Consider the following 17,976-nt stretch of genomic DNA (forward strand, 5'->3'; position numbering starts at 1 on the left):
AAGATAAACCGATGAACACATGTGGCATCGAAAGTACTTCATAGTAAAATGGCATTAGATACTTGGAAGGCTGTTAAAAAGTGCTGATAGTATACAAGAGAGAAGATGTTTGCACCTGTCTGGACTCGACTTCCATGCACTGTCCGGTCCTCATCAGTGCGGAGGACAATAAGTTTATTCTCCAGCCCAGTACCTTCGAACTGGAGTAAAGTGGTGTCCGACGCCGAGAAGATTGTGGGTTATCCAACCTCTTTCATGAGTCTCCGCTGTCTACTCAGTGACGAGTTCAGTAACGTCGCCATGCATGTTAAGAAGCTGGTCGGAAGCCAACACCCTCTACTTAACACTGCAAGGTAAAACCATTAGAACCAAGAGAGAACTTGAAAATAAATATCTCTATTATTGCGTTTAATCTGCCATCCTGCACAGACGATGAGCAGAGTGAAGTAATACTTGCAATTGTTTTTGTTATCGGTGTTGTTTTTAATTTGAGACCTTTGGCACGATATGACATTTAGCACATCAATAACATGTGACTTTCAATCGGACACACCTCAACCGTGATCGCCCTCGCGCTTTTAAAGAGGAGTCGTGCCACCGCTATTGACAGCACTTCCTAAACCACCGGAAATACGCCAAAATAAAAGCACAGATTAATAACGTTAAAAAATAAAGCGTGGCATGAGAAGGATTAGAAAACAAAGCTCGTCAAAAGTTACGAACGGCTCAATTTGAGTCAGTTACATTTTCTGAGGAGCATCCATCAGCTCGCAACAACGAAATACACAATTTGGGTCTGTTGAAGATGCACTCAACACATTCGTGATATGATCATTAAAAAGTGTGCGTAAACTCCACATTGTGACTTGAAATTCCCTCGTTGTACATATTTCAGTTTCAGGGAAGAATTCTTCCAACGTCTTTATAAATCTGGAAGCCCTGTGAAAGTTCCTGCACAGTCAAGTCGAAGGCGTGGGTGACCTCTTCACAACCCTTTCAAGATGACAGCAGCCCATTTCTCTCATCTCCTCTGTCCCCCCCCCCACGCTCACTCTTTTTCCATGCTCCATTCCCTTGCACAGGATTGATTGATTGATGAATGAATGCTGTTGTAGATAGTGACATAAATATCAATCGCTCGCAAGCCAGCCCTCACAAACGCTCAGAAGAGAGCTGCCTCATAAGAGTTGAGGTCTTTTCTATTTTGCAGGTTGCATGTGAAGGGTGAAGAGAGGTTGCTCCAAAAGGTCATTTCTGATTTTGGACAAAGTGGCATGAGGAATTTGTTCAATGGAAGGTGCAATGACTCTCTCTTCGTAATGGTTGTGTTTTTCCATAGCACCAAAAATGTCAATCATTCATATATTCATTCTGTCATCCCTCTCTTTTTTTCTTTTGCATTCTCATTTTAGCTCCACTATGTCTGCATTCCCTCCCTCTTTTCATGGTCTATCTCCCACATCCACTCTGTCCTCCCCGCCTTTCCCTGTGGTGCAGGGGTGGGTCAAAGATGGGGGGGGGTGTCTGGGCATTGAGCATTGGGGGTGTGGCCGCCTGTCTCCCTCGGAGCCCCTAACGAGAGCGTGATTCATGGCCCAAGGCGCTCGCTCTCTTAGGGACGGGATTAGAGGTGCTCTGTCTAAACGCTCCCACGAGACATTAAAAAGATATTTAATCTAGTTTCCACATAAACAGGCAGCTGTGTGTGGGCCTGCCATTCTTTGTGTACATGCATTATTTTGTACACTACACATACAGTATTCCAGTGAGTGTGTCCACTAACTGTGTCACCATTTTGAGAATTTATGATTTCAGTTCAGCAACTTGCACAGAAGCTTCATTAAAAAAAAAGGATATTTATTGCTTTAGCTTAACTGTGTGTTGTTTTTAATTGTGACCACTTGCACAATCTATGTGCGAGCGTGTGTATGTGTGTTTGAATGTTTTTTTTTTGTGTGTGCCACTTATGAGCTACCATAGCTCAGGCTCATGACAGCTTTTGGCAAAACATAATTCTAAAGTGACAGTAGTGGAAGGAAAAAATATCCTGTCACCCAGTCTGAGTCATCTTTTTCAAAAGCTGCCATGAAGAGAGACTTTGATGACTAGAACAGCCAATTTCAGGAAAAACAGTCAACAGGAAGTTTTTTGTTTTGGCCTGGACAGAAGATGTTGCAGCGTTCAAAAATCCGATATCCATACTCAACTAGGCATGCTGAGGATAAAAGCAGGTGGAAGGGCTTGGTAATATGTCGCAAACGCTCCGCGTGCGGCCGGCCGGCCTAATTGTTCCTATCTTCTTTTGCAGAGGTTTTGTCTACGACAGCAGGAACAACCTTCAGATGAGAGGACTGGTTGTCCTTCTTCTTTCAAAAGCCGCAGGACCCAGCCACGCCTCGGCCGATCCATTAGCTCAGGACATGGTCGGCGGCATCTACCCCAGGTCAAATCCACTCATGTCACATTTGCCAACCTTTATGGAGACATACGCAGAGGTGTTCCAATTTAGCCGTATTTTGTTAAGGGCACTTGCCATGTGTTCAGCTGTTCCGGGGAAGTTGCTCATTCCAAAAGTGTCTGCTGCCGTGAGTTGTGAGGCCCTGAAAGGAGTTCTTTCTTTTTTGTGCTTGTGCGTCGTTGAGCAGTGTCTGTGTGGAAAGATCCGAATACTCTTGTTATTATAAAACAGGCAAGAGTACAAATACTTGTTGCGCCTGTCTCAGCTCACTTGGTGCTTGTGTCACACTGCTGTCCGTACTTGCACGCATTCCTTCACTGCACTGTGATGGCCATCTTGACCCCGCACGCAGTGTGACTTGATCACCTCATTTGTGCTTCCACCCGCACTCACTCTTAGCTCTCTCAGGCTCATTAGCACCTCTGCTGATGGCGAGAGAGAAGGTGCGGGATGATTGAAACCTCCGGGGGAGATGGTCTCCTCCCTCCTGACAGGCAGCATTTGTAAAAGATTCCCCACTCTGCTGCCTGACACTGATGATTCACCAAAACAGCCAAATGATTGATGGACAGATAGATGGCAAGTATGAATGCTTATGTTGATGGCCTGATAGGACAAACATTGATGAGCCAAACCATGGGATGGATGGATGGATGACTGGGATGAAAGGATGAACGAATGAATTATATTCTTCATCTTCCAGGCAGCGCTCTTCTTTTAAGTCACTCTCCCATCCTCAAGGCTACATTTAATGCAAAGGCAGACAGCTGAGGGAGGAAAATGGCATAGAAGGCTCAGGACGAGAGGCGTGGCGAGGGGGCGTTCCAACTCGGCAAGATGGCATCAGTTGCTATGCAACCAGCCACCAAAGCTATTTATACACAAGCCCCCTTGTCCCCCTTTTTTTTTTTTTTGTTCCGCCCAAAGCCCCACAGATACATAAGTGGACTGAGAGACAAAAGGTTTGGGACATACTGTGCGCGTGCACAAGGAGTTGATCTCATTGCTGCAGGTGAACTTGTGTGCAGTGGTTCCAGCAAATGATTATTTGACACTTTATCATCATCTTTGATGACACTACAAGGATTTGCTGAATATAAAATGACAATGAAAATGTGGCTATTATTTTACCCTTACATTTATTTGACTCTTTAATGAGCTCATTGTGAGCACTTTAATCCACGTGTAATTGGCACTTGACGCAATTCAATCATCAATTTTAAGTCGAAAAAATCGTCAACAAAAATGATTAGCAACTCATAATATTATCTAATTATCTAATTGGCCTCAGAATGAAATACTAGAAGTAGTACATTTTGGGGCTGACAGCAGAGAATGAAAAGCCGCATGTCAGTGACACCCATTGAAATGCATTGGAGGGGGGGGGTTAAAAAAAGAAAACCTGGGGGGGTTCATACAAGGCAAAAAAAAAAAAAGATTTTTTGCCATGGCCAATCTTGAGAACAAGCAACTTTCAAAGAATTTTTTTTTCCCGTGTGCTTATTGCAACGCCCATGGAGGGCGACGGTGGTGTTTGGCTAACCTGTCAGACAATAGGTGTGATTGAGAACTACGTTATATTATTGAATGTTAATCACCCCTTTTTTTTCCAGCTGACATTGAACTCGCCAATTACCTGCCTTGAATGTGCGTGTGTGAGTTTTTGGATGGGGGGGGGGCAAAACAGGCTCATCAGTTTCTCACTGTGGCTGAAAAAGGTAAGTGGCTATCAGGGCGGGCAACCAACCCTGTCCAGATGAATCCCTCCCTCCCTCCCTCCCTCCCTCCCTCCCTCCCGCTGCAGCCCTGTGACTTCCTTCCATATGGGCTGCTAATTATCTGCCACCAATGACTGAATCAACATTTGATTATTTCCAAAAGCCTCCATTCAAAGAATAGGCTCAAAAGTGGCTGTTGTCTGCTTCCTTTTAATCATGAACGAGCTCCAGCAAGTGCTTTTTCATTTCTTTTTCAGAGTGACAAATGAGCATGAGTGTTGCCAGCTGCAGGGTGCTATAAAACAACGTATGAAATAAATGTGCTTTATGCAGGACAAACCATTTTGGGGGGGGGTGCAGCTACCTCATTGATGCTGACCCATGAACATCTTTGATTGTCAAAGCTCCCTAAATGTTACATGTCTTTATTTCCTGTTTTGTCCACATGGTAGCCAGCGCAATTTGGCAGAAATCACCGAGTTGATTCACACGGCGTTCCTGGTGCATCGCGGGGTGGTCAATTTGAAAGAGTTGACGGCTTCTGACGGCCTGCTGAAGGACATGGAGTTTGGCAATAAAATGGCCGTCCTCAGCGGAGACTTCCTTCTCGCAAACGCTTGCACCGGATTGGCACAGTTAAACAACACCAAGGTAATCTGTGCCAAGGCTGGCTCATGCATGAACAAACAAGTTGTCATTCTCATCCATTGAAGTTCCACAAAATGTCATTTTACGGAACTATATTTGCATCCAGCCTATTCCTCATGGCAATGCAGTTATGGGCAGATGTGGCATTGAGCCAGTTGCTACAAAGCTGTTTATTTAAAACAATAATGACTTATTAGACATGCACCAGGATGAATTTTGGACCATCCCACTTTCCATAAGCCTTGCCGTTCTAGTGTACGTGCATTCTAAAGAAGCGATAATATCAGGTTGTTGGAGGCCGTTGAATAAAAGGATTAATTGGAGGCAGAAACCGTCATCAGTGTATATTCTCAATCACTCGACCCCAACCTGTTCCTGCCTTGATAAATCACGTTCACGGGAAGCTCTTCATCTGCTTTTTTTTTTTGCCATGTAATTCTGATTGTCATCATCCAATTTCAGTGAAGTGAATAATAGTTACTTTTTAGGTACGCCCCATTTCCCTTTCTTTTGATATTCTTTCATTCTAATAACAATGCACCACATGATTAAACAAACCTAAAAGTTTCTACATTTCCGATAAAAGGCAGAAAATGAATGGAATTTTCTGGGGGGGGTCAACATCTTGACCTGACCTGATGATTGTCTTTGAGCTGTTCCAACCTATGACAGTGATGGAAATGGTATGTCATGGCCTTGAGAGGTGGCAACCTGTGCCGCCGCCGCCGCCGCTTCAGTCAAGTCATCTTGGCCCGCAGCTCCGGTTTCTTCCCTTTTGCAGGCCCTGTCGGCAAAACACGATCCGGCTGGATTTGGGAATGGAGTAAGGTGGAAGCAGAGGGGGAGCTTATCTGATACTTTCCAAAAAAAGCCCCCACTTCCCAAGACAGGGAGAGACACCAGAGTAACACTGTAGGCACATTGTCCTTTCAGGTCCACGGGTGAAGCTCGGGTTTCCTCAATATTTTCCCCCAGATGGATTGCGTTGCATTGGCCACAACGCACTTTTATGATGGACCAAGGATGACGGCAACGTGTCCCGCCCGATTCATTCGCTTGTATTGCGTATTGTGACCAGACTCTCACGTGGCAAGCTCAAATGTAGCCGTGCGTGCCCCCTGGAAGAGGAAATTAGCAACTGCACTTTTACAAAGCAGTCCGTGTACAAGGAAGGCAAGGGAACGTCACAATATGGATTTATCTTACTTGGATAAATGTCTCGTCAGCAAGAAGGATTTCTACTGTCACAGACGCTTATACGTCAACGTGACACGATAATAATAATAAGTACTTGCTATTAAAGATGACGTCTTACAATTGAACCATCTGTTCCGATGCCATTCGGAGTCAGGAGGCCTCTACGGTCGAAAGGGTGACGTCTGCTTTGTGTTTGCGTCCGTTTGCCAGGTCGTCGAACTGATTTCCAGTGCCATCGGTGATTTGGTTCAAGGAATCTACTATGAAAATTCCAATACGTTTGAGGTAAAGCCCCAGTATGAATGAACATTGTTAGAAATTGAAAATGAGCGCAGAGCTGCACTTCCAGGACATCCAATCCCAATTTGCGAAAAGAAGGCTTGCCCCGACCGAGCCTTCTGTAAGCAAACATTGGAATAGAACTTTTCTTGAATGCAGCAGACCTGTTTTGCCAAGCAGTTAGGATAGTGAAAAATAATTTGTATTCATAGATTTTTTTTGATTTTTTTTTTTATGGTTCATGTCTGGCAGAGAAGACATCAATGCCATTAGCATTTTGATGGGATGATTAATGTTTGCGAGGAGGAACTATCTGACGGCAATTATTGTACACAGGTTTTGTGAAACTATTTGTTAATATATTCATGCTCGTATTACTGAATGGAATTGTCAGTAGTTCTCACCTACACTGTAGCAGAACAAGACAAAGACCTCAAATGATTCCATAACATTTTCTGAATGATTTGCCGAGTTACGGTGGGGATCTTAGATGGCAGATTTTTGCCATACGCGGCAAGAATTCAACTTTATAATCTGTCCTACCCATTCTTTGAGACGGGCCATGCGGTGAATGTGTTTTGACAATCACAGGTTCAGACATAGAGAAGTTGACGCTTTCTACTGTACTTGACTGCTTTTGTAGGAGGATCTTGTCAGCCCTGAAGTGGATACAACAGCATGGGAGGAGCAGACATTCCTGTCTCACGGGGCGCTGCTGGCCAAGAGCTGCCAAGCTGCAATGGAGCTGGCACAACATGACAACAAGTCCCAAAGACTGGCCTACATGTACGGCAAACACCTGTCTTTAGGCCACAGGGTAAGTTGGGAGAATGGACTGTCGTAGATTTGCTCTTTTGTATCGGCTTTTGAGGTAGCAAGGACCTGTTAGATTTGATTGGTTTGATTTTCCATTCATTACCTGAACAGCTCATCCTTATATTGTTTTATTTCAATGTATTTTTGAAGGTTATGCTTACTTGATTAGAATTTGAAATGGTAGGTTTTCCATCAATTTTGAGGTCCCACTTTGAGCGATAGTGTTGAGTGTTGGATGCCTTCCTGCTGTGTGCTGGGGATCCCAGCATGGGTCTTTTGAACAGCCATTTGCATCCAGCAAGCTACGTTAGTTGCAGGGCTGTTGATCGTGCTTGTTTGGAGCGGGCTCACCTGGAGTGTAAGCAGGCATGACTCACATTGATTGGCTTTGTTAAATTGCTGCGCTTTCCTTCCTTCCTCCCTTCCCGCAGCTAAACTCCGACCTGCAACCATTCATGAAGAGTAACGTGGGAGAGCAGGTGTCTTTCAGTTTTAGCGCCGCCCCTGTGGTTTTTCACCGGCACGTCGTTGGCCCTGAGCGATGGCAGCAGCAACTGCGACAGGTAATTCACGTGTGGACAAAAGCAACAAAACAAAAAAAAGGTCTAATATTCAGGGACTTTCCTTAGTGGCGATATTTTGATGATTGGGCTTTTTATTTTTGTCTTTATCAGGCAAAAACAATGAGAAATCAACTGGATTATTCCGAGGTAAGCGCAATTGTTTTGTTTGTTCATTTCACTGTAATAATACTTCATATCAAAGTTGAGTCAAGGTGTGAAAGACAGGGACTGGCGGAAGGAGAACGGGCTGCTTGAGACCAGGGGATTATTTACAAACCAGAGCAGGATAGATTAGTTACCAAGGCCTATTTGTGGAGAAGACATTGAGGCTTGAAAACACTGCCATTGTGGGAGAATCTCCTTCAGCTGGAAAGGACACATAGTGAGAAGTTTGCATGGGAGGAGAAAATCACGTGACGTACAGTAGGGGTGAGAGCTAGCTAGCTAGCCTAACAGGAACCCGATAACCTCGGGCCTAAAGGTGATTAAAGGTGATCAAGTTGGCCGTTTTGCAAGCAGTATGCTCTGATGTGAGAGTGAAAAGGCATCTCTTTTAAATTGATAATGTGCCAGAGTGAGCTTGAGCTCTTTTATTGAAGAAGAAAAAGAAGAACAGCCTACGGTGCTTAGCACCTGTAAAATTCATGAGGTAAAACGCCCACAGCAAAAGAAGAAATGCTCCTACGTCATCAGGAATCATTCAACTTACTTTGAACATTCTCTGAATTTTTTCTTTGTTGGACCTAAAACACAATTTTGCGAGGAATTGCATTCGTCGCACTTGACATGAAAATAGATGCTTATTATGCTTCAACTTCTGGGTGGATGATACAAATATGATTGTTGAAAAAGACGTGTGTTTTGGGTCTCTCGACAGCTTTTGGCAGCGGTGAAGTCAGAGAAAGGCTTGAGCACGGCAATCAACTTATGCCGTTACCATGGCAACAGGGCTCTGGAGGCCATCCAGGCTTTCCCCTCATCCGAGGCTCAATCCGCCTTGGAAAACATTGCCTGCGCCATCACCAAATTTTGAGAGGGATTCTCTTGAACGCACACCCGCACACTTTTGAAGGTCCTTTTTTGCAGAGGCCAGCAAAGAGGAGGCCAGCACAGGACAGAAAACTGGACTTGGGAAAGCAAACCAAGCAAAGCAGGTGCTCGCTCGCTCGCTCACTCACTGAGGTAAACTGTGAATGCGCTGAACGAAAAATAAAAACATTTTAGGCTCATGCTTTGAATTGATACAAGAATGAATTGGAAGTTTGACAGTATATTTTGCTTTTGTTTGATTTCTATGAAAAAGCAGTTTGTCCAGCCCTGAACAAATTCCCAGTGCCATATGAATTTAGCTTTTTCAATTGGGATTAAACAGTGAAATCCTCACTGGGGCATCTGATGACATTTGCCAAATTGCCAAGCACACGCAAATAATGCTGTTATGTCGGATAGTCGATCATCATTTTTAACTTGAGTTTGACATGAGATTCCCTCCCAAGAGAGGGAAATGGCACATGTACAGCTCAAGAATAAAGTCATGTGTCACTTTATTGCATGTGTGATGTGATCCAAGTCAAGTCAGGGGTGGGCAAAGGTCACCCACCCTCTCCCGGCCGGCCCAGCCAGCCAGCCAGAACACTGAAACTCCGCCAAGCAGTAATTATTAATGAAGAGACTTGAGCAAATGGACAGGAAATGCAGAGCTATTGATTGGGCTTGGCTGCCCTGCTCCGAGCCGTGCGAGTTGGCGCCAGCCAGCCAGCCCCGGTGGCCTGTGGTTTCCCCGGGCCGCTGTCTGCAAGGAGGAGGCAGCGGTGGCGGCAGCGGCGGCTCAGGTGCGAAACTACGCAGCCAGGCCTCACCTGGAGAACACAGCTCAGGGAACTACATAACTGCTTGAGATTTCACTTTTGGCCACTTTCTACAAATTATCTGTGAGAAAATATTTTGTTTTAATGGAAGCAAAAACATATCATTCCAGATTACACTTAAATTTGTACACATTAAATCTAATCAAGACAACCTTTTCAATATAAAAAAAAAAAAAAAAGCTGCTGTCTGCTGCTAGGTTGATCTCCGTCAACTTGCTCTCAGTTTGGGTTTCCTATGCCACCCTAGCTTCCCGTTCACAGCGTGGGCCAAGAAAACCCTCGGGCACTTCATGAAATATTTATCATCGCCGTGAGGAGACATGAGGAAAGGTACATGGAAAGTTAAAAGAACTAAACAAGGAAGGCAGTTGGGCCAGGACCAGAATGTACAAAGCACTCACCAAACAAACTTTTACAAAAAAAGAAAATCTGGCCTAAGACCCTGAATGTAGTAGAAATATACCTGCGCTTCAAAAATGAGCACAGGTATTTTATACTTTTCATTGCAATAATCTGTTTATTTATTATTATTATTTATTTTTTTTATAATCAAGGTACACGTATTTTGGCTCAGTTTCTAAATAAACTAACAAAGTCGCTAAGTTTCCACAACCGTTGAATAATAAAAACTCACTTTAGTGCATGTCCTTTGCTCTGGTTGTCATGGTAACAAGTCATAATGTAATTCTTTATCCTTTGTGTATTTTTACGGAGGAGAAATAGACTGTTTATTAGGACACCCAGAAATTGTTTGGGGGAAAAAAAGTAGTAAATGAATGGGTTTCTTTTTCCATGCCAATTGCTGTATGTCTCCTTTATTGTTCACGTTGACCAATGACAACCATTAGTTGAATTTGTGCTCTCGAAATCCTATTAGGAACAAATGGGTCGGTCATCTGTGGCTAGTTCTGCATGATAAATTTTTTTCGTCGGTGCACTTGGGAATGGTCTTTCCGTAAACACCTGTGACGCTAATATGAGCGTATGGCTGACAGTGATAGATGAGAGTCATTCTCCCGTGATGGCACAAGTACGGCTGAGCGCCCCTGCTTGACACAGACGACGAGCATATTGGCTAAAAATGACACTTTAATGAGCTCCTTGGTGTGTGTGTTAAGTGGCGCACGCCGTCGCCTGGCTGACCCCGGGGCCGCGGGCCGCGCTTCCTCCTGCACAGGCCGCGTTCGCACCGTTGGCCGCCGCAGAGCAGACCGCCACGGAGACAGCTCATTAGCCAGCCGATTAACGAGAAGCACGTTGAATTCTTAGATCTTAGGTCTCTCCATCCATGTATTTGTGACAGAACATTAAGCTGTTAGTATGTGCATGAAATGGGCAGTGATTAAAATGATTCTTTTTCTATTAAGCTTCAGTTTAGCAGCAGAGTTTCATAGAAATGGCCACAACCACTTGTGACACAATCAAGTCAGGTGTCAAACACAAACTATATGTAATAGGCTAACTTACTATGTCAAAGATATTCGTTGTACTCTTACCACAACCGCGCAAACCTGAATGATGATATTACCTTGCGTTTCCCAGAAGAGAAACAAACAGACAACACACAAGACATATGTATAAACATTTTCAATGTTGACATTTGAGTTAAGTTCTCTTAAGCAACACAGAGCAACAGATGGATGGCTTGGGCCAAGATTGGGGTTAAGATTAAAGAGTTTAATGCAAAACTCATTGGCAACCTGACACGTTACAGACGTATTCTAAGAAAATATTGTACATTTCTACCAATATCGTTTTCAATGGGAATGTCGGAAGACTTTCCACAGCACAGATTCATCAAACTGTTACTACACGGTCTCGCCACTTGAGGTCGCTACTTCCCCTATATGAAGTCCACGTTTTGTGTACGGTGATTACAATTTTATTTTCAAAATGTTCATTCTTCAATCAATTATATATTATTGTATTGAAAATGTGTATCAAATGTAAATATTGTTTATTCTTATTATATTTGTACTGCCTTATTTTGCATTATGTTTTCAAGAAAATGCACACGGGGTGATTCTCACAACTAGGTCAAATTTGAAAGTTGCACTGTCAATTTGATAACGGCAAAATTGCAATGTCGTCGAAATGATAGATTACCTATCTGTACGGAAGTGACACAGGCGCCGTAACGTGACGTCTAAAGACGTCACGCGAGAAATCACAGGAGCGACAGGGGAAAATCATGAACAACAACGGGAACAACCGTTATACGCAACGACATTGTGCAAAAACATCCAGACAGGATTGCACGCACTCGTGAAGGTGAGCGTTCATTTGACAGACACTTGCTTATTCCTCCTCTCCTTTTCTTTTCTTTATTTAACCCAGTACTGTTTAGTGAAATTAGCTTTAGCAGGACGAGGGGTTGCTTCACGCAAACACCACGGCGTCACTCCAACTGACACATTGTGCATCACTGCTCGCTCGCTCGCTCGGCCGGCCGGCCGGCCGGCATGTAAACAAGCAATAACGATGCGTGGCTCTGCAAACGGACACTTTCCGTTCTGCAAGATTGTTTTGGTTCCCTTCGGGCGAGCGAGCGAGCGAGCGAGCGAGCGTTGACGGGCGAAGGAATCCGGAAGTAGTGTGGGGCGCACAAGTGACGAATCGGCGTCACGGCAGCTCGCCTGCAGTGAGTCAATGGCAAATGATGTGATCACACGCCGTGCACTGTGTCACTGTGCTGTCACGGTGCTGCTGGCGTGCGCCTCAATTATTCGATGACATGATGTGCCACGTCTCTGTTACATCCCCACTAATATTCGGCCATGTGTCCGTCGTCCGTGCAAGACAATCCATCACCTAACGGAACATCATCTAACACTTCCTGGTCTTGGTTTACTCACAGTTCTGCGACGCACGGAAAAGAAAGATGTAGCTGGCTTTCAAAGGCACCCTGGAACACTCTACAGGTGAGCACCGACAACTCCTTTTCAGTCTCATTGGAAACAAGAAGCACAAAAACGGAGATGCTGAGTTTGAGGATGAACCTAAAATACAGTGACATTTACAGCTGAACTTTGGAGGAACATGTTTAACTGTTTGTGCAATTTGTTTTGTAACACGCAAAAGTTGAGTTTGATCCATGAATGGAACAATACACTTGCTGGTTCAACTAGAAATCGGGCGTTAATTATTTCGCTTGGTCATGTCATTCACAGTACACACCACATTTTGGTTTTGTAGGCTATGAATTCCTCCAAGTATGGGGAAGCTTCAGATGAAAAAATGCTTGAAAAAGGTAAGCAAAAACTGTGACCCGTGTCAATGAAATGTCATTTATGACAGGAATGTCCAATGCGTATCTGCTTACATTGGCAGAACACAAGCCCGGTAAAAAAGACGAGACTGAGGACCTGGCTTTTTGCGAGGCCCCCGGAGAGCGCGGCGGAGCCGGATCGCCCGGGACCGCCGAGGCTGCTAAACGAACTTCTTCCGAAATGGAACCGGACTCCAACTTGTCAAGCGGCAAAAGAGTCCGAGTTGCAGGCGAGGTGAGTTTTCCCGCCTGCCTGCCTGCCTGCCTGCCAAGTGGTGTCTGCTTTGTACTTCAAAGTATCCTGCTGCACAATCTCTGGAGGTGCGTGTGACTCATTTTCATGAAGGGGCAAGCCACCTCGATCATGGCTTCCTTAGCTGCAGGAACGTGCAGGAACGCCCTTGCACAGTCGTCCAAATCTATCAGTTAGGACTGTGTGGCGTCAACATGACTCTGATTTGGATAGTGTGCACTAGTTGCACGCTCTTGTGATTGCCGAGCCTGGAGGTGTCAAAGCACTTTAAACAACAGCTTTGATGATCATAAAATGTCTTTGTCTTTGATGGCAATCCCAAAGGGGCGCATTGTTCAGCTCGGCTTGCGAAAGATTGCGCTCATTTGGTTCTTTCCTTGCTCTAGATGAGGCGGCACTTGGCTGATGAGAGCAGCAGACACGAGCCTCTGTGTCTGAGTACAAACGGGGACAACCTTCATGGCAAATCCAGAGTTTCTTATCGGAAGCCCCTCTTCAGTATCTCCCACAGAATCTTGGAGAAGAAGAACACGCAAAGCGTGGAGCAGCAAGCGGGCCAAGGTCCCGGACATCAGCTCAACTCCAGCGGCCTCTTGTCCTCCACTCTCCTCCTCAGTTTGCAGGAAAATGGCTCGTCGGAGGCTTCTCCCAACTCGGACAATTTGGCCCAGGCGTGGTCCAAGGACTCCAGCAGCATTTACCCTCTCATTGAAAAAATGTTCTTCATCCTCAACAGCCTCAGTTCCAGCATGACTCAGCTGCACAGCAAGGTGGACCTGTTAAGTCTGGAAGTCATGCGGATAAAGAAGCAGATCAAACCGGCGCAGACGGTGGCCGAGTTCCAGCCTCCTCCGGAATACCTGCTGACCAGCGAAGAGTTGAATCCTCTGATGGAGCAGACGTCCAACGCCGGAGAGTTGGCCTGCCGCTTGCTGGTGCATCTCTTCCCCGAGCTGTTCAAAGCCAAGGAGTGCTCCCGCCACGACTGCGTGGCGAGCAAGAGGTCGCTGGAGTCGTTGCATTTGCAGCTGATCCGCAACTACGTGGAGGCTTGCTATCCCTCGGTCAAGAACAACGGCGTGTGGAAGGGAGAGTGCCTCCCTCAGATTAATGACTTCTTTAATCGCTTCTGGGCCCAGAGGGACATGGAGAGCGCTCGGCTGCTCAGGAAGCAGACGGCGGAAGGAGGAATCAAAGCGGAGCGCTCGCCCACCTATCGGCTCTTCCACGACCAGCCCGCAGCCCGGGGGGAACCGCTCTCGCGGGAGAACCGACAGGGCGGCTCGGTGGCCAACTGCGGAGAGGCGGAGGAGCTGGACGAGCTCTCTTCCCCGGAGGACTTTGTCATTTTCCTCATGCATCGACTCTTCCCTGAGTTTTTTGAAGAGGGGACCAAAGTGCCAGAAGGCTGTTTGAACGGCGCCGGTCAGCAGATCCTGGACTCGGACAGGATGGAAATCATCAAGAAGTACATGGAGAGCAATTTTCCCGACGTGCCCGAGGAGAGCTGGCTTCAGGTGTGCATTCAGCATATGGACGACGCCGCCGCCGCCGCCGCCTTTGACGCTCCTCACAGCAACGGCAGCGAAACGGCCAACGACGAGCGCTACGACCCGGCCGGCGCGTCCGAGGAGGTTTCCGCCCTGAAGCTTCCGGAGACGTGCGACAACGAAAGGCCCTTGCGCAAGTCCAAAAAGTCGCTGCTGTCGCCCGTCGATTTTGACAATCTGGAGATCCCCGTCCCGGACTTCGCCGTTCCCCGCGAGTTCCTCTTGTCCAAGGAGCAGCTGAGGTGTAACTACGAATGCAGTTTGTCCATCGGCAACTTTGCCTCCCGCTTGCTGGTGCTCATGTTCCCCGAGCTCTTCACCCACGAGAATATGCGCAAGTTGTACAACTGCAGCGGCTCGCTTGGGAAAAAGCAGCTGGACCCCCGACGCGTCAACCTGATCCGCCATTACGTGCAGTTGGTCTACCCGCAGGCCAGGAACGACCGAGTGTGGACGCTGGAGTTTGTGGGCAAGCTGGACGAGAGGTGCCGGAGACGCGACACGGAGCAGAGGAGATCCTACCTGCAGCAGCACCGCAAAGTCTACGTTCAGGACGCCGAGCAGGACTTTTTCCTGAGCCAGATCCAGCACCCGGACGGCGCCAGGGAGGATCCGGAAACGCTCTCGTTACCTCCCGAGAAGAGCACCAAAGACTTTTGCAAGATCCCCCTGGACGAACTGATGGTTTCCAGACCCGACTTCCCCGTTCCGCCGGCGTACCTCCTCTCGGACGCCGAGGTGCGGGAAATAGTGCAGCAGAGCCTTTCGGTGGGGAACTTTGCCGCCCGGCTGCTGGTGCGCCTTTTCCCCGAGCTCTTTACGCAGGAAAACTTGCGTCTGCAGTACAACCACTCGGGGGCCTGCAACAAGAAGCAGCTGGACCCGGCGCGCCTGCGACTCATTCGCCACTACGTGGAAACGGTGTATCCCGTGGACAAGATGGAGGAAGTGTGGCACTACGAGTGCGTGCCGAGCATCGACGAGCGCTGCCGGCGCCCCAATCGCAAGAAGTGTGACATTTTGAAGAAGGCCAAGAGGTCCAATTCTGTCTTGTAGTGGCAACACACGCACGCACACACACATTGTCATTTTTGCACAGCATACGCGCTTAAGCTGTCCTTTCTGGGATCAAGCCAACCTGTTGCGCTTCTATTTAAAAAAAAAAAAAAAAAAAAAAAGCCCCAAACTGCTTAGCTAACATCGTTGTAGCCTTCAACAGCACTTGATAGTCTAGTTTTCTAAATGAGCAGAAATGTCACTTCCTGCTGTTGCATTGTTTGGCCTCTTTTATAATAAGACGCTGTTAAGCCTTGTTCTAGAGGTTTATATTATAGAAAAAGTTAACAGTGGCAGTTGTTGAGCACTTGTTTCTAATAAAAATCACATGACACTTTGGGACTTTTACACTCAATGTGCTACACGCTCTGCGCTGCCTTGAGCTAAGTTGACTTGAATGTCAAAATGAATGGAGTCATCGACAACAAATTGATCAAGTATTTGGTGTTGAAGGCATTTGTAAACGCCTGCTTTTACGACCACCAATCTTGTTTGACATCAGTTAAGTGTTGTTTTTTTTAAATCACTAAATACCAAAAAATGAATGCTTAATGAACAGTAATCAGTGAAGTGGTTTAATACACTTTAATGCAAATAAATGGATGAATCGATAGAATAATCGATTCTAAAAATATTCCGTAGTGACAGCCCCCCCCCCCCCCAGCAGGCAGTACTACTCACGGTCAAACATTTTCTTTGCAATATTCTTTCGGGGATCTGCCACTTTGCCGACTGAAAACGATATCGCCAATAGTAACCAAGTCACGTCAAATATAAATGGTTCATCCAAGTGCTCATTTATGTTTTTCATGAACAGTTTTGTCTTCCATAACACTTTATCCTGGAGGATATTCTATGTCCATAAAGTAAGTGCCTTTACTTAGCCAACCGTCAAGAATTTCAAGGCTTAAAGGCCTCATCTTTAGGTACTGTTATAAACTTCCAGCGCCTCAAAGAAACTTTGTACTTCTCTGCATTACTGGATTCACCCAAAAGCTTTTTCAGGACAACTCTCATTAAAGTAACAGTGTTGGTATCTTGGTTCTCTGAAATCACCAGGTCCAATGTGTCGCCAACTTTGACCTAAATACACAACACAAATGTCACCACAAACAATAGTGCATGCGCAAGGTGCTGCTAAACACTCACCGTTTTACTTTTCTTGATAAGCCTTTGTCCATTTAATCTCAGTTTGTTGCTGTAGAAGCTATCTTCAATTTTGCTGTTGAGAGAAAACCAGAATTGGATCCATGAAACACTGTAGATTTTCATTTGACACGTTAATGCAAACATAATGTAATCTGTGAGACTTACTTGCGCGCCATGTCCAAGCCAGCCCTTAAAACGACGTCATAACGGAAGGACTGCACATATTTCTCAACGTCTTTATAGTCTTTTGGCATATTTGGAACCTCGTCCGCCTCAGAATCACTGCTCTCTGGGTCCTTTTCTTCTTCTTCTTCTTCTTCTTCTTCTTGGTGCGTCGGCTTCGAAGCACCTTTCTTCCTGTTGCTTTTGAACCTCAGCTGATGGATTGTCCACCTCCGAACGGCATCCCTGCCGCAGAGAGCTGGCCTGTGGCAACCCAGTGTGGGATAGGTGGAGCAGCCCCACAGCTGGCGTGTATGGATAGTTCTGGGACACCATTCCGTCTGTGCAGGTCCATATCCAGCGGCCAGGAGATGACGCGGGTTCAGTCTTCCCAGTTGCCTCAAGGCAAGAGCTTGTACCACCAAACTGTGCATGTTGGAGCTCCACCCTGTGACTACAAGCCAAGGTATTGAAACAATGATTACGAGAGAAAATGGACATTTTCTGCAGTCCTTGAAGGACTCGCGAGAGTACCGCAACCTATTGGTTGTTATGATTGGCACGAGCATCAGATGAGAAAATATTTGCGTTGTGATTTAGTTCTTGTTGTTTTTCGCATGGCGTGTGATTTCCTTTATTTCATCAAGTTTGACAGCCATCGATATGAGGCTAACAGTTAACTCGCGGTAGAATTCTTTGGGATCTTTTTAGTTTTGGCAGGCAATTGAAAAACGCCACATTTCACTCGGATGCTCAATCACAGTAGTAAAATGAAGCACGTGTAGTCAGTCAGACAGACAGACAGACAGACAGACAGGCAGACAGGCAGACACTCACTCACCTATCAAATAGCCTCTCATAGCTTGTTGTGGTAATAACAACGTCGTCTAAATCTGGCTGTTATTTGTGTTGTCACATCAGCTGTCAGCTATGAGTGCTGCCCTCTACCGTTTGGAAAAGAATAGTGTTGCTTTGTCGAGTGCGGCGCAAT

The 17,976-nt window shown here is 46.0% G+C and overlaps 3 protein-coding genes and 1 long non-coding RNA gene across 6 annotated transcripts; 3 read left to right on the forward strand and 1 right to left on the reverse strand.

Moving 5' to 3' along the window:
* Positions 1–105: 105 nt before the first annotated feature.
* pdss2 (prenyl (decaprenyl) diphosphate synthase, subunit 2) lies at positions 106–9,226 on the forward strand. Of its 2 annotated transcripts, XM_049741208.1 has the most exons (8): positions 106–353; positions 2,309–2,443; positions 4,629–4,827; positions 6,232–6,306; positions 6,944–7,117; positions 7,548–7,679; positions 7,791–7,826; positions 8,557–9,226. In XM_049741208.1, the coding sequence occupies exons 1-8, from the start codon at positions 106–108 to the stop codon at positions 8,710–8,712; spliced, it is 1,155 nt and encodes a 384-aa protein (XP_049597165.1). In that variant the 3' UTR covers positions 8,713–9,226. The 2 variants fall into 2 exon arrangements, with proteins under 2 accessions (XP_049597165.1, XP_049597167.1); XM_049741210.1 differs by lacking the exon at positions 6,232–6,306.
* On the forward strand, positions 586–1,868 carry LOC125981268 (uncharacterized). The gene is made up of 2 exons (XR_007485867.2): positions 586–1,297; positions 1,413–1,868. It is a non-coding gene; the product is annotated as an uncharacterized lncRNA (long non-coding RNA).
* A 2,372-nt stretch (positions 9,227–11,598) lies between the features above and the next one.
* Positions 11,599–16,013, forward strand: bend3 (BEN domain containing 3). 2 transcript variants are annotated; one of them, XM_049741177.2, is made up of 5 exons: positions 11,599–11,818; positions 12,405–12,468; positions 12,718–12,797; positions 12,878–13,050; positions 13,455–16,013. In XM_049741177.2, the coding sequence occupies exons 3-5, from the start codon at positions 12,746–12,748 to the stop codon at positions 15,672–15,674; spliced, it is 2,445 nt and encodes an 814-aa protein (XP_049597134.1). In that variant the 5' UTR covers positions 11,599–11,818; positions 12,405–12,468; positions 12,718–12,745; the 3' UTR covers positions 15,675–16,013. The 2 variants fall into 2 exon arrangements, with proteins under 2 accessions (XP_049597134.1, XP_049597133.1); XM_049741176.2 differs by having other exon boundaries at positions 11,600–11,818; positions 12,743–12,797.
* Positions 16,014–16,228: 215 nt separating this feature from the next.
* mtres1 (mitochondrial transcription rescue factor 1) lies at positions 16,229–17,946 on the reverse strand. The gene is made up of 4 exons (XM_049741219.2): positions 17,827–17,946; positions 16,989–17,439; positions 16,824–16,896; positions 16,229–16,757 (listed from the first exon to the last, which is right to left on the reverse strand). The coding sequence occupies exons 1-4, from the start codon at positions 17,843–17,845 to the stop codon at positions 16,575–16,577; spliced, it is 726 nt and encodes a 241-aa protein (XP_049597176.1). The 5' UTR covers positions 17,846–17,946; the 3' UTR covers positions 16,229–16,574.
* Between the last annotated feature and the right edge of the window lie 30 nt (positions 17,947–17,976).

The sequence above is a fragment of the Syngnathus scovelli genome, chromosome 14, assembly GCF_024217435.2.
Source record: "Syngnathus scovelli strain Florida chromosome 14, RoL_Ssco_1.2, whole genome shotgun sequence".
Lineage (NCBI taxonomy): Eukaryota > Metazoa > Chordata > Actinopteri > Syngnathiformes > Syngnathidae > Syngnathus > Syngnathus scovelli.

Coding starts and splice junctions, on each gene's coding strand:
- pdss2 (XM_049741208.1), top strand. CDS start 106: ATGTTTGCACCTGTCTGGACTCGACTTCCATGCACTGTCCGGTCCTCA. Junction 4,828..6,231: donor CACAGTTAAACAACACCAAG/GTAATCTGTGCC, acceptor TCCGTTTGCCAG/GTCGTCGAACTGATTTCCAG. Junction 7,827..8,556: donor ATCAACTGGATTATTCCGAG/GTAAGCGCAATT, acceptor GTCTCTCGACAG/CTTTTGGCAGCGGTGAAGTC.
- bend3 (XM_049741177.2), top strand. CDS start 12,746: ATGAATTCCTCCAAGTATGGGGAAGCTTCAGATGAAAAAATGCTTGAA. Junction 12,798..12,877: donor TGAAAAAATGCTTGAAAAAG/GTAAGCAAAAAC, acceptor TTACATTGGCAG/AACACAAGCCCGGTAAAAAA. Junction 13,051..13,454: donor GAGTCCGAGTTGCAGGCGAG/GTGAGTTTTCCC, acceptor TCCTTGCTCTAG/ATGAGGCGGCACTTGGCTGA.
- mtres1 (XM_049741219.2), bottom strand. Junction 16,897..16,988: donor GGCTTGGACATGGCGCGCAA/GTAAGTCTCACA, acceptor TTCTCTCAACAG/CAAAATTGAAGATAGCTTCT. Junction 16,758..16,823: donor TTATCAAGAAAAGTAAAACG/GTGAGTGTTTAG, acceptor TTGTGTATTTAG/GTCAAAGTTGGCGACACATT.